At 41.7% G+C, this 14,548-nt stretch overlaps 1 protein-coding gene across 2 annotated transcripts in view; it reads left to right on the forward strand.

The window, feature by feature from the left end:
- Positions 1 to 14,548, forward strand: part of MAP3K9 (mitogen-activated protein kinase kinase kinase 9) — an 89,320-nt gene that overhangs the window by 43,843 nt on the left and 30,929 nt on the right. For both annotated transcript variants that reach the window (XM_026455925.2, XM_023182916.3), the window contains exon 3: positions 6,460 to 6,640. In XM_026455925.2, coding sequence (XP_026311710.1) covers positions 6,460 to 6,640 — 181 coding nt within the window. The remainder of the gene's footprint in view (positions 1 to 6,459; positions 6,641 to 14,548) is intronic.

Genomic DNA, 14,548 nt, shown 5'->3' on the forward strand with positions numbered 1-14,548 from the left:
GGCAACAGAGTGAGACCCTGTCTTGACCTGATGTTCACTTTTGTCACGTTATCTTTCCTTATAGAAGGGGAAAGGCCATTGAGATAAGCTGAGAGTCTTCAGGTTATCTTTCCCTGTGTGTTCCCTACTCCACTTGGCAATAACTGGGTGTGTTAGTCACTGGTGAACCCCTGGCTGAGGTATTACTCTTTCTCTAGTCTCCTCCCAATGTCCCTTCACCCCCTGTCCCAATACCTGGCAACAATAACATGGGAAAGTGGATAGTTTGAGAAGATGCATAGATATCCCATTGGTCAAGTACATGACCAGCAAGAGATGAGTTCTTTTTTTTTTTTTTTTGAGACTGAGTCTCATTCTGTCACCCAGGCTATAGTACAGTGGTGTAATCTTGGCTCCCTGCAACCTCCGCCTCATGGGATCAAGAAATTCTCCTGCCTCAGCCTCCCAAGTAGCTGGAACTACGAGTGTTTGCCACCCCGCCCAGCTAATTTTTGTATTTTTAGTAGAGACAGGGTTGTGCTATGTTGGCCAGGCTGGTCTTGAACTGCTGACCTTGGGTGATCCACCCTCGGCCTCCTAAAGTGCTGAGATTACAGGCATGAGCCACCACACCCAGCCGGGATGAGTTCTTTCAAAGAGCCTTGTCCTGTGCTTGGTTCTTAAAGGGGATATGGCATAAGTTCCAGAAGAAAAAGAATGAGGTTTTTGCTTTCTAGGAGTCATACTGTATCGCATCTAGCGGAAATGATGACCCTCATATATATGCAGCAGTCAGGAATGATTAGAAGTGCATATAATGTTAGATTATGTGGTATTTGGATGCTGAAGGAAGAATTCAGGAAAAAGAAGTGCAGGGTTGACTGATCAATGACAGTTTTAGGGATTAGGCAGAATTGGAGGCAAGGCTTAAAGACACATAGGATTTCTTTCTGGCCTCTGTACGGCATGGCACAAAGGTAAAGAATGTGGTTCTGAAGTCAGACAGATCTGGATTTGATTCCCTTCCCTGTCCCTCACTGACTGGGCAACAGGCTTAACCTTTCTGTGTTTGGTTTGGAGTGCATAAAATGGGGAAAATAATTACGCCTACTTCTGAGGGTTGATTTAAGGATTAATAAAGGCGATGGACATAAACAGCATCGTGCTGCTACATAGTAAGTGACCCATAATGAGTGACTGTCATTATTAATCAAGCATTCCATTTATCTCTACAGCAAAAACGTATTGCATGGTTATTGTGTGTCAGAGACTGCCAGGCCTTCCATATCAGTCCCTTGAGCACTGAACCCTATGGTTTCCAATTATGTACAGGATACCTAATTATAATAATAACTATAGTGTTCCAAGTGCCAGGTACTCTGCTAGTTGCTTGATTACTGTATCACCTTTAATCTTTATCCCCATTTTGTAGAAGCAGGAATTGAGGTACAAAGTGTAAGAGATTTGTCCAGGGTCACATTAAGAGTGTCAAGCCTAGGATTTAAATTATCTCCTCTTTTCCTGTTCCATATTGACTCTCGTTACTGTGAATCTAGACCCATTATTTCCAAAACTAAACTTGGCTTCTTCAAATGGGCTTTTTCTCTGAACTTCCCAATCAGGGGCACCACCATTCTTCTGCTTGTCATTCTTCTGCTTGTCAAACCTGAAAGGCTGGAGATGTCTTCCTTCTCCATCAAGCCTCTACATCTGGTTAATCACTAGGTCTTTAGTTCCAATGTATCTTTTCCTTTCTGTTCCACTGCCTGGCCAGGCCCCCATTGACTTATACCTAGACTCATTAGTTCTTCTCAGTACAGTCACACATCACTTAATGGCAGGGATACATTCTGAGAAATGCATCATTAGGCAGTTTCATCATTGTGCGAACATCAGAGTGTACTTATACTATACACCTGGGCTATATGGTGTAGCCCAAACCTGTCCTGCTGTGGCTCAGGATAGCTTTTTCCTTTTTTTTTTTTTTTCTTCAGCTTATCAGCTGTTGTTAGTGTATTTTATGTGTGGCCCAAGACATTTGCAATGTGGCCCAGGGAAGCCAAAAGATTGGACACCCCTGGTGTAGTCTGTTGTTTCCAGGCTACAAACCTGTACATGTTACTGTACTGAATATTGTAGGCAATTGTAATGCAGTGGTAAGAATTTGTGTATCTAAATGTATCTGTAAATAGAAAAGGTACAGTAAAAATGTGATATAAAAATAAAAAATGGTACATCTTTACAGAACTCTCACCATGAATGGAGCTTACAGGACTGGAAGTTGCTCTGGGTGAGTGAATAGTGAGTGAATGTGAAGACCTAGGACATTACTGTGCACCACCATAGACTTTATATCAAACACTGTACACTTAGGCTACACTAAATTTATAAAGAAAACTTTTTTTTAAGACGGAGTCTCACTCTGTCACCCAGGCTCGCATGCAATGGTGCAATCATGGCTCACTGCAACCTCTGCCTCCCAGGTTCAAGCAGTTCTTCTGCCTCAACCTCCTGAGTAGCTGGGAGTACAAGCATGCACCACCACACCCAGCTAATTTTTTGTATTTTTAGTAGAGATGGGTTTTTGCTGTGTTGGCTAGGCTGGTCTTGAACTGTTGACCTCAAGTGATCCTCCTGCCTCGGCCTCCCAAAGTGCTGGGATTGTAGGCCTGAGCCACCGCGCCCAGCTGAAAAATTTTCTTTTTTCAATAATAAATTAATCTTAGTTTACTGTAACTTTTTAACTTTATAAACAAAAATTGTTTACTTCGTAACTCTTTTTTAATAATAGAGCTTAACATAAACACACTGTACAGCTGTACAAAAACATTTCCTTTCTTTTATCTGTATTCTATGAGCTTTTTTCTATTTACTTTATTTTATTTTTTTTTTTTTTGAGAGTGAGAGGTCTCATTCTGCCGCTCAAACTGAAGTACAGTGGTATGATCATGGCTCTCTGCAGCTTTGACTTCCCAGGCTCAAGTGATCCTCCTACCTCAGCCTCCTGAGTAGCTGGGACTACAGGCATGCACCACCACACCTGGCTAATTTTTCAATTTCTTTGTAGAGACAAGGTTTCGCTATGTTTTCCAGGCTGCTCTCTAGCTCCTGGGCTCAAACGATCCTCCCACCTTGCCCTCCAAGAGTGCTGGGATTACAGGCATAAGCCCCCATGCTTGGCCTACATTTTTTTTTAAACATATGTTTTTTTGTTGTTGTTTTTACATTTTAAACTTTTTTGTTAAAAATTAAGACACAAACACACACTTTAGCTTTGGTCTACACAGGGTCAAGATCATCAATATCACAGTCTTCCACCTCTACATCTTGTTCCACTGGAAGGGGCAAAACACACCTGGAGCTGTTATCTCCTGTAATAACAACGCCTTCTTCTGGAATGCTTCCTGAAGAACCTGCCTGATGCCATTTGACAGTTAACTTTTTTTTTTTTTTTTACATAAGTAGAAGGAGTGCACTCTAAAATAATGGTAAAAAGTATAGTATGCTGGCCAGGCACAATGGCTCCCACCAGTAATCCCAACACTTTGGGAGGCCGAGGTGGGAGGATTGCTTGAGCCGAGGAGCTTGAGACCAGCCTGGACAATGAAGTGAGACCCCCTTCTCTACAAAAACTAAACTAATGAACTGGGTGTGGTGGCACATACCTATAGTCACAGCTACTCAGGAGGCGGAGGTGGGAGAATCACTTGACTCCAGGAGATCGAGGCTGCAGTGAGCTATGATTGCACCACTGCACACCAGCCTGAGTGACAGAGTGAGACCTTGGGTCCAAAAAAAAAAAAACTAGCTACATAAATCAGTAACATAGTCACTTATTAGCATTATCAAGTATTATGTATGGTACATAATTGTATATGCTGTGCTATTATATGACTGGCCACACAGTAGGTTTGTTTACAGCAGCATCACCACAGACACATAAGAATACGTGGTGCTATGACATTATGACAGCTGCCATCATCAATAGGCGACAGGAAGTTTTTAGCCCTATTCTTACTTTGTGGTATCACTGTCATGTATGTGGTTTGTCACTGACTGAAACGTCATTATGTGGTACATGACTGTTTTTGCCATTGCCTGACAGAAGAGGTGAGGTTTACACAATGCACTCTCATGGACTTCACCAAAATTTAATAAAACATTCTTACATTTTTCAAGATGTGAAAGCATGACAATTTGTTATTGCCACAGCTGTTTGTCAGTGGTAGAAGTTTACAGTGGGCTTACTGCAGTGGTACAAATACATAAACTGCTGTGAATATAACCTTTTGCTTGCACTCAGGAAAGTATGTTGGGAGATAACTGCTGTCCACTCTGTTTTTGTTTTAAAGCTTTCCTCTTTAAACAAATAGGGCTGGGACAACTGCATAGCCACATGCAAAAGAGTGAAGTTGGACCCCTATCTCATATTATATGCAGAAATTAAAAATGGGTCAATGACCTAAATGTAAGAGCTGAAACCATAAAACTTTTGGAAGAAAACATAGAATTAAATCTTCATGATCTTGAGTTTGTTAATGGTTCTTAGATATTATACCAAAAGTATGTGCAATAAATAAAAAAAATAAAGTGGACTTCATCTAAATTAAAAACTTTGGTGTATCAAAAGTATCAAGTAAGTGAGAAGACAGCCAACAGAATGGGATAAATATTTGCAAGTCATGTATCTGATAAGGGTCTAGTATCAGAATATATGAAGAGCTCTTTTTTTTTTTTTTTTTTTTTTTTGAGACAGAGTCTCGCTCTGTCGCCCAGGCTGGAGTGCAGTGGCCGGATCTCAGCTCACTGCAAGCTCTGCCTCCCGGGTTTATGCCATTCTCCTGCCTCACCCTCCCGAGTAGCTGGGACTACAGGCGCCCGCCACCTCGCCCGGCTAGTTTTTTGTATTTTTTTAGTAGAGACGGGGTTTCACCATGTTAGCCAGGATGGTCTCGATCTCCTGACCTCGTGATCCGCCCGTCTCGGCCTCCCAAAGTGCTGGAATTACAGGTTTGAACCACCGCGCCCGGCATGAAGAGCTCTTATAACTCAATAATGAAAAGACAAACCACCCACTTTAAAAAGGGACAAAGGATTGAATGGACATTTCTCCAAAGGAGATATATAAATGGACAATAAGCTCATGAGAAGATAGATGTTCAATATCATTAGTCATCAGGGAAATGCAAACCCAAACCACAGTGAGTTACCATATCACATGCACTAGGTTGGCAATAAGAATACCAATAATAAGGAAAATAACAAGTATTCATGAGGATGTGGAGAATACTTGGAGCCCCCATAGTCTGCTTGTGGAAACGTAAAATGGTTCAGCTGCTGTGCAGAACAATTTGGTGGTTCCTTAAAAAGACAAACATGAATTACCATGTGATCTAGCAAATGTGCTCCTAGGTATATACCCCCCAAATGACAAGTATACAAATATATGTATACACATGTTCATACACACTAGTCACAGCAGCCAGAAAGTGGAAACAACCCATGTGTCTATCAGTGGACAAAAGGAGAAACTGTAATATGTACATACAGTGGAATATTATTCATCCATAAAGAGGAATGAAGTACTGATATGTTATAATGTGGATGGACTTGAAAACATGTTCCATGAAATAAGCAGGTGTGTCACATATTGTATGATTGAATTTACATGAAGTGTTCAGAACAGGTAAATCCATAAAGACAAAGGAGATTGGTGGTTGCTAGGGTTTGGGAGGAGGGAGAATGGGGAATAATTGCTTAATGGGTACAGGGTTTCCTTTTGGAGTGGTGAAAATGTTTTGGAACTAGACAGAGGTGGTAGTTGTACAACATTGTGAATGTACTCAATATCACTAAATTGTTCACTTTGAAATGGTTGATTTTATGTTATGTGGATTTCAGCTCAAAAAAAAGGTCTACAAAAAATAAAATAAGGCTTTCACAAGCTTTGGTGCTTTAATGATGAGTAGCAATGGGTGCTTGGTAGATACCAATATTTGAGGACATGATTACTGAGAGTCACTGGCGTGCACCACCATGCCCAGCTAATTTGTTGTATTTTTATTAGAGACGAGGTTTCACCATGTTGGCCAGGCAGGTGTCGAACTCCTAATCTCAGGTGATCCACCCGTCTTGGCATCCCCAAATGCTGAGATTACATGCGCGAGCCACCGTGCCCAGCCAGGAATTTATTTAATTGTGATGTGTGTATCTTAGTTTCTTCATCAGTAAAACTGAGATGGCAATAGTACCTGCCTTGTAAGTTGTTGTGAGGATTAGAGATAGTGACTATAAAATGGGTGGTACAAAAATGAATGCACTATAGGTGTTTAAGAAATGATGGCTCTGACCATCAATCTATGGCAGCTAAACACTGGAGCCCACAGAAGAGGCCAGGAGGATGGCAGGAGAGTTCTGTTCTGTGGTTTTCCTGTGATTAATGCAGACTCTGGTTTCTTCTGTATTCATTTCCTTGCCCAGTATTGATCCTCCAGAAGGTGGAGAATGGAGACCTGAGCAACAAGATTCTGAAGATCACTGATTTTGGCCTGGCTCGGGAATGGCACCGAACCACCAAGATGAGTGCAGCAGGGACGTATGCTTGGATGGCACCCGAAGTCATCCGGGCCTCCATGTTTTCCAAAGGCAGTGACGTGTGGAGGTAAGGTCCAGAGGGCCAGGGACAGCATTTCCCAGGTCCATCTTGGTGGCACACACATTTCAAGACTTGGAGAATTGAGGTTACATAGGATCCCAGGCACCCGAAATAGGTCTAAGTGACCTCCCCACACAGTCATCTATGCCAATTCCCATGTTGCCAGGGGACAGTTTCTAATGCTTTCATCTACCAAAAAAATCCCTCAAGTGCTATACGCAGGCCACTTTTTGCTGGTGCTTGCTCCCTAGGAAAGGCCAGTAGATTCCAGGGGCAACATGTACTCCCATCTCTGCCCTGTAAGATGGGAAGGACACTCAGTCCCTCCTGGAGAGCTTCGCGAGGATCAGCCTGGCTTGCTTAGCAACAGTGCTAGGCTTTCATGGTTGTTACTGCTGAACTTGGGGAGAAGATTAACCCAATGTCTTCATGCTAAGCTCCTAAGCCAATGAATATTCTTTGTGCAGTCTCTTTTTTCTTGATGGCCTAAAAATTATCTTTTGCAGTTATCTAGTTAATCTTTTAGTCAAGGCTCTATCTGTTGACATTAATCCAGAAATCGGGAAAAAAAAAAAAGGCTCCCAAGTATGTACCCAGAACTGCAGAGCCACAGACTAGAAATGACCAGCCATCCTCCTAGTTAATGTGAGCCCAAAAGGTTGCAAGGAAGTAGATCTAAAAATTTTCCCAGCTGAGGAAGGATGAGCAACTACTCAGTCGTCATGGCTGTGGGACAGTAGCATCACCTTGGTATACAAAAGAAAGGACTGTAGTTTATCATTATATATCAGTCCATGGAGTTGTTATCCTGATGTATTATAAAGTGAGCTTCTATGTGTGTGTGCGCGCGCAAGTATATTTTAAATAATAGTTTTATTGAGCTATTATTCACATACCATAAAGCTAACCCTTTGTACACTTTAGAGTATAGAAGTTGGCTGAATAGTGGCTAATGCCTGTAATCCCAGGACTTTGGGAGGCTAAGGTGGAAAGATTTCTTGGGCCCAGGAGTTTGGGACCAGCCTGAGCAGCATCTCTACAAAAAATTGAAAAATTATCCAGGTGTGGTGGCATGCACCTCTAGTCCCCGCTACGTGGGAGGCTGAGATGGAAGGATTACTTAAGGCTGAGAGGTTGATGCTGCAGTGAGCCGTAATTGCACTACTGCACTTCAGCCTGGGTGAGAGAGTGAGACCCTGTCTCAAGAAGTAAATAAGCATGTAAGTCAATGGTTTTTAGTATATTTAAAAGGTGTTTATGGGTCACCATTGTTACTAGTTTCCTAGGGCTGCTGTAGCAAATTACTATTCCTAGTGGCTTAAAGCAACAGAAGTGCATGCTTTTATAGTTCTGGAGGCCAGAAGCCTGAAAGTGATGTGGGCAGGGCCACACCCTCCAGAGACTCTAGTGGAGATAATGATTCAAATAAGGATTCTGGGTATTAGGACATGGACCCACCTTTTCAGGGCCACCATTCAGCCCATTACAACCACTATCTATTTCCAGAACTTTTTTTTTTTTTTTTTTTTGACATGGAGTCTCACTCTGTTGCCCAGGCTGGAGTACAGTGGCATGATCTTGGCCCACTGCCACCTCTGCCTTCTGGGTTCAAGCGATTCTCCTGCCTCAGCCTCCCAAGTAGCTGGGATTATAGGCGTGCACCACCACATCCAGCTAATTTTTATATTTTTAGTAGAGATGAGATTTCGCCATGTTGACCAGGCTGGTCTTTAACTTCTGATCTCAAGCAATCCATCTGTCTTGGCCTCTTAAGGTGCTGGGATTATAGGTGAGCAATTTCCATGCCCCGCCAATTTCCAGAACATTTTTACCACCCAAAAAAGAAGCCCCATATCTATTATCAGTCCTTCCCTAATCCTTCCTCCTCCTACTCCCTAGCAAACAGTAATTTACTTTCTGTCTTTATGAATTTGCCTATTCTGGATATTTCACATAAATGGAATCATACCATATGTGGTCTTTTGTGACTAGGCTTCTTTCATTTAGCATAATGTTTTCAGTGTTCATCCATGTTGTAATACAAAATTAGCCACGTGTCGTGGCGTGTGCCTGTAATCCCAGCTACTCAGGAGGCTGAGGCAGTCTTGAACCCCGGGGGGCAGAGGTTGCAGTGAGCTGGGATCATGCCACTGTACTCCAGCCTGGGAAACAAGAGCGAAACTCCATCTCAAAAAAAAAAAAAAAGATTCATCCATGTTGTAACATTATCAGAATTTCATTCCTTTTTAAGGTATAATAATATTCCATTGTATGGATAGACCACATTTGTTTATCCATTCGTCAGTTGATGGGCATTTGGGTTGTTTTTGCTTTTTGGCTGTTATGAATAATGCTGCTATGGACACTTGTGTACAACACAAGCTTTTGTCTAAACGTAAGTTTTTTGTGTAAACATCAGTTTTCTTGGGTCTATCCCTAGGAGTGGAATTGCTGAATCATGTAGCAGTTCTATGTTTAACTTTTTGAGGAACCACCAAACCTTTTCATCATAGCTATACCATTTTGTTATATTCCCTTTAGCAATGTATGAATAATGTTACAATTTCACCACATCTTTTCAATACTTGTTATTGTCTTTTTTAAAAAATAGTTATGTCCATCCTTGTGGATATGAAATAGTATTTTATCATAATTTTGATTTGCATTTCACTAAATGACTTGTGATGTTGAGTATCTTTTCATGTACTTATTGGCCAATTATATCTCTGAACCTTAAGAAATATCTGTTCAAATCCTTTGCCAATTAAAAAATTAGAGTATTTTTTTTTTTTATTGTTGAGCTGAAAGAGCCCTTTCTATTCTGTTGTCAGATATATGATTAGCAAATGTTTTTCCATTCTGTGGATTGTTTTTCCACTTTCTTAAGGCTGTTCTTTGAAAAAGTGTTTTTAATTTTGATGATGTCTAGTTTATTTTGTCATCTGTGGATTGTGCTTTTGATGTCATATCTAAAACACATTGCCTAGTTCAAAGTCATGAAGACTTACACACCTATATTTTTTTCTAAGAGTTTTATAATCTTAGCTCTTACTTTTATGTCTCTGATCCATTTTGACTTAATTTTTGTATGTGGTGTGAGGTAGGGGTCCAACTTTATTATTTTTCATGTGGCTATTCAGTTATCCAGGCCCCATTTATTGAAAAGACTATTTTTTTCCCATCAAATTATTTGTCTGGTCACTTTTATCAATTTACCAGAAATTATAAAGGTTTATTTCTGGATTCTTGGTTCTACTCCATTAATCTATGTCTGTCCTTATGCCAATACCACCCTTTCTTAATTAGTATGACTTTGTGGTCAGTTTTGAAATTAGGAAATGTGATTCCAATTTTATTCTTCTTTTTGAAGATTGTTTTGGCCATTCTGAGTCCTTTGCATTTAATGAATCTTAGGATAATTTTGTTAATTTCTATAAAGTAGATAGCTGGGATTTTGATAGGAATTGCATCAAATCTGTAGTTTTGTGGACTGTTGACATCTTTCCCCCACCCCCCAGACAGGGTCTCTATTGCTTGAGCTGGAGCGCAGTGGTGTAATCATGGCTCACCACAGCCTTGACCTCCTGGGCTCAGGTGATCCTCCTGCCTCAGCTTCCTAAGTAGCTGGAGCTACAGGCATGCTCCCCCCTTTTATTTTTATTTTTATTTTTATTTGTAGAGACAGGGTTTTGCCATGTTGCCCAAGCAGTCTTGAACTCCTGAGCTCAAGCTGTTCACCTGCCTTGGTCTCCCAAAGTGCTGGGATTAGAGATGTGAGCTGCTGTGCCTGGCCCTATTGATGTCTTAATAAGTCATCCAATTCATGATCATGGGATATCTTTCCATTTATTTAGACCTCCTTTAACTTCTTTCAGTGATGTTTTGTAGTAGCTGTATATTGAACCTTATTTTACCATGCATTAATTACAGGGTGAAGTAGCCAATGAAAAGAAATGAGTTTAACTTTCCTTAAAATATCTGACCTGATCTCATTAAGTTGAGTTGTATGCTGATATTCAACTATTTTTGATATATAAAATCAGCAATTTCATGTTTCAGTTTAACACTTTCATTGCTTGACTGTATGCTGATGAGATAAATTAATATATTAATTAAGCTAAGCTGCTGTTACAAAGAGGCCTGCAGATATGGAGGCTTAAATAGAATAGAAGCATACTTTCTTTCAAAAACTAGTCTAGATAGCCCACACTAGCAGGACAACTGTGCCCCATGAGATCTTTTAGGAACCTAGGTTCTTTTAGATTCCTTCAGTGCATTGACCTTGACCGAATGGTTAAATTGGGTGACTGTTACATGTGTATTACAGTTTTCATAAAAGAGGAAGGAGAACTTACTCATGGCAAGCACAGTTTACCTTTAATTTGGAGACCATCCAGAAGTTGTGCACATCTCTGCACACCCCATTGCCTGCACTTGGTTATGTGGGCACACCTGGCTCCAAGGGAGGCAGAAAAATATATGTTCTAGCTAGACAACTGTGTGCCCCACTATGGAAGGCAGGAAGGGTGGATTTGAGGGGACAAGCAGCCGCTTTTCACTCTTAACTTTCTCTTGCCTTTTTTAATGGAAAACCATGACTTCTCAGTAACATGATTGTTTTCTACCTCCAATATTCCCACTATGTTTCTTTTCCCAGCCTAACCCTGAAATTGCTCAGGTTTTATTGTCGCACACTCCAGAGGTTTCTGCTGGTGATGATTTGGACAGAGTTGTGTCATATATCCAAGCACCTTCCCAGTGGGAAGGGAAAGCACAAATGCCTCATGTAGAGTCTTCTCAGGATGACAGAAATGGTAGACAGGGAAGGACAAGGCTATTGCAGAACTTTTTTCTCCACCGAAAGAACAAGGGCAGGACCTTTCCACTTTTACCCTAAGTATTCTTGTTCTAAGACTAACCTTTAGGTCTTGTCCTATAACCATGATCCTAAAAGGAAGCTTGAAGGAAGAGCCTCTGGTGAGAGAAATCTGATGAAATTATTCTGATCTCTAGAGGAAATCACTTGGAGGTAAACCTCAAATCAGAAGCACTTTGGATGGTGTGTCTTGGATATTGTCACATGGTCTGCCAGCAGGTCTCTAGTTGCTCTAGTCTAGACTTGTTCCCAGGGCTTAGACCTCCTGACCCAGTTTGGTTGATGATTGTGGTTTGAAAACATAATTCACCCTGCTCCCTTTCAGCTGTCTTAGCTTCTATGCTGCAGGATTTCCTTCAAGGCACAATTTATAACCCATTAAATGGGCCTTTCATTCCTCCTTCCTCAAGCCTACCCATCTAAGTAGCTCCAAATGGTCTCTCACCTTTAGCAGAGGAAAATGTGTGCCCACTGCTATACATACAGCAATGCTTGTACACTGGTGACAGTTGTTACCACCTACAAATGCTTAAGGGCTAGGCTCTGTGGTGAATGTTATATATCTTTTATAGTCTTCACAAGAATCCCCCAAAGTAGGGATCATTATTTCCATTTTACAGATGAGGTAACTGGGCTCAGACAGTTGAAGTCACATGCCTAAGTTCACCCAGGTGGCAGACATAAAGCTATGATTAGAACTAGATATGTGTGTAGTGACAGTCTGTGCTTGTAGTTATGCCACCATCTGTACAGTCTTGTTCCTGCACTTAAGGCAGCCTCTTCTGAATGATCAGCCCACTGTGCCTAGGGCCCAGCAGGGTGTCCCAGAGAAGGCCAGGGCATACCTAGGAACTTGGTACAAAGCTGTTTCCCAAACTGACTTGTAACTCACTGACTCATTCAAGAAGTGTCTGTGGAATGCTTGCCCTGTGCCAGGTACTGGCTGAGTCTGAGTGCCCCACACCTCACTGCTCCTGGAACTCATCCAAAGCTGGGGGCCTCTGTGCCTCTGCTGTTCCAGGTGCCCAGGGCCAACTGGTTTGTCTTTCTGCTCTTTGAGTGTGCTTCTAAAGTTCTCCTGCAAATGTTGTGATGGAGGGTGAGATGATAAAGGGCTGGATCCTTAGCTGTGTAAGTTCCCCGGTCTGCTTGGATCGGGAACTGCCTCAAGAAGGCTATTGCTGAAATTATTCCCTTTCTTTGCGCTGTGTGGGTAGAGCAGTGGTTACAGTCAGAGGGCGTCATCCCACAAGGCCTTCTTGCCTGTTGGATGCAGGATGAGGTGGAGGCATTTTCTTAATCATTTTAAGTTTAAAAAAACTACAGTAGTGGCTAGGCATGGTGGCTCATGCCTGTAATCCCAGCACTTTGGGAGGCTGAGGCAGGCGGATCACGAGGTCAGGAGATCGAGACCATCCTGGCTAATGTGGTGAAACCAGGTCTCTACTAAAAATACAGAAAATTAGCCAGTCGTGGTGGTGGGTGCCTGTAGTCCCAGCTACTCCGGAAGCTGAGGCAGGAGAATGGCATGAACCGGAAGGCAGAGCTTGCAGTGAGCCGAGATAGCACCACTGCACTCCAGCCTGGGTGACAGAGCGAGACTCTGTCTCAAAATTACAATAGTAAAACGTTTTCTATAGAAAAAATTTGAAAATATGGATAAACAAGAAAAGACAGGAAAAGAAAATCACCCTGAACCCACTTATAGAGATAATGTGTATTGATATTTGGGTGTATTTATCCTATTCATGTGCTCGTGGGCCTATCCCTAGTGGGATCTTTCTGTTTTGTAAGCTGCTTTTTGAATGTAATGTAGCATGAACATATAATCACATTAATAAATATGTTGTTATGTCAATAAGTTTATCAATGTATATATTACATATATGTTAATATATTGTTTTGAATAAGGGTTCAGTTAAGAAGAAGAATTATATGGTACTTTCAATTTACAAAGTGCTTTCACATATATTAGTACAATTATCTTTGTCAAAGATTATTAAACAGTCAGTATGGTTCCTAGAATGTGGAATCACAGATAATTACCAAGTGCAAGACGTTCCCCAGCCCACCTCATTCAAGGGAGACTGGTCACCTCCTTTCAGAGCGTGGACCCTGACCTGACAGTGGAGAGATGGTGCAGGTTACTACAAAATAGAGCTCTGGCCCAGCACAGGCATGGAGTTGCTATGCCTTTTGTCAAGAAAGATGGCTGTCCACTTTTCCTCACTTTGAAAAAACATCAGACACCCCTCCTCCACCTCTGATCCTAGGAAATGGTTGAAGGGATTACCAAGCCTCGGGAGGTGATTAATTATTGACTAAGAGTAAATTCTCTGAGGGTTGAGTTAGGCAGTGAGGACTTTTAGGAAATTACTGGCAGCACTGTGGGAGCTGGTGGGTCTGTGTTGCGGGGAGGCACTTGGAGGCAGTGACTTAGCTGAACGAGTTCTTCCAGGCTGCTTGCAAATGGTCTTCAGAGGACTTCTTGACCTTTTAACCTTGGGAGGGCAACTAAGTTGGCTAAACCTGAGGTAAATCACATCCATTTCTACTGCCCACCTCTCCCTGGAGCTCAGATCCATGTAAACTTGTATTTCTCTTGAATTTCTCCAGTCTTTTTTCCTGCCAACAGAATACCAAGTCTTCATTTATATCACCCACCTTCCATTGTAAAAACAAAGAGGGACATTGGCAGAGGAAAACTAGTATAGTCAGCCCCAGAAAGGCTTCTTCTCTGAATGCCAGTGTCCCTCAGCAAAGCTCTCACCAACACTGTAGCTCTACATAAGCCTCCTCAGACACATTCTCATTTCAGGCCCTTTCGGAGAAACCACAGGTCTACTAGCCATAGATGGTAATTTCTGGATGAGGGTTAGTTGTTGGGGTTAGTGATTCCTTGTAACTCTTCTGTAGGGTCGGTATTGCTGTCTTTGTTACAGGGATGAGGAAATTAGGTTTGGAGAGGCAACCTTGCCTCTAATGGCACATAGTTGTTAAGTGATAAAACAGGCATTTGACCTGAGTCTGTCTAAATC

Source organism: Piliocolobus tephrosceles, chromosome 6 (genome assembly GCF_002776525.5).
Source record: "Piliocolobus tephrosceles isolate RC106 chromosome 6, ASM277652v3, whole genome shotgun sequence".
Classification (NCBI taxonomy): Eukaryota; Metazoa; Chordata; class Mammalia; order Primates; family Cercopithecidae; genus Piliocolobus; species Piliocolobus tephrosceles.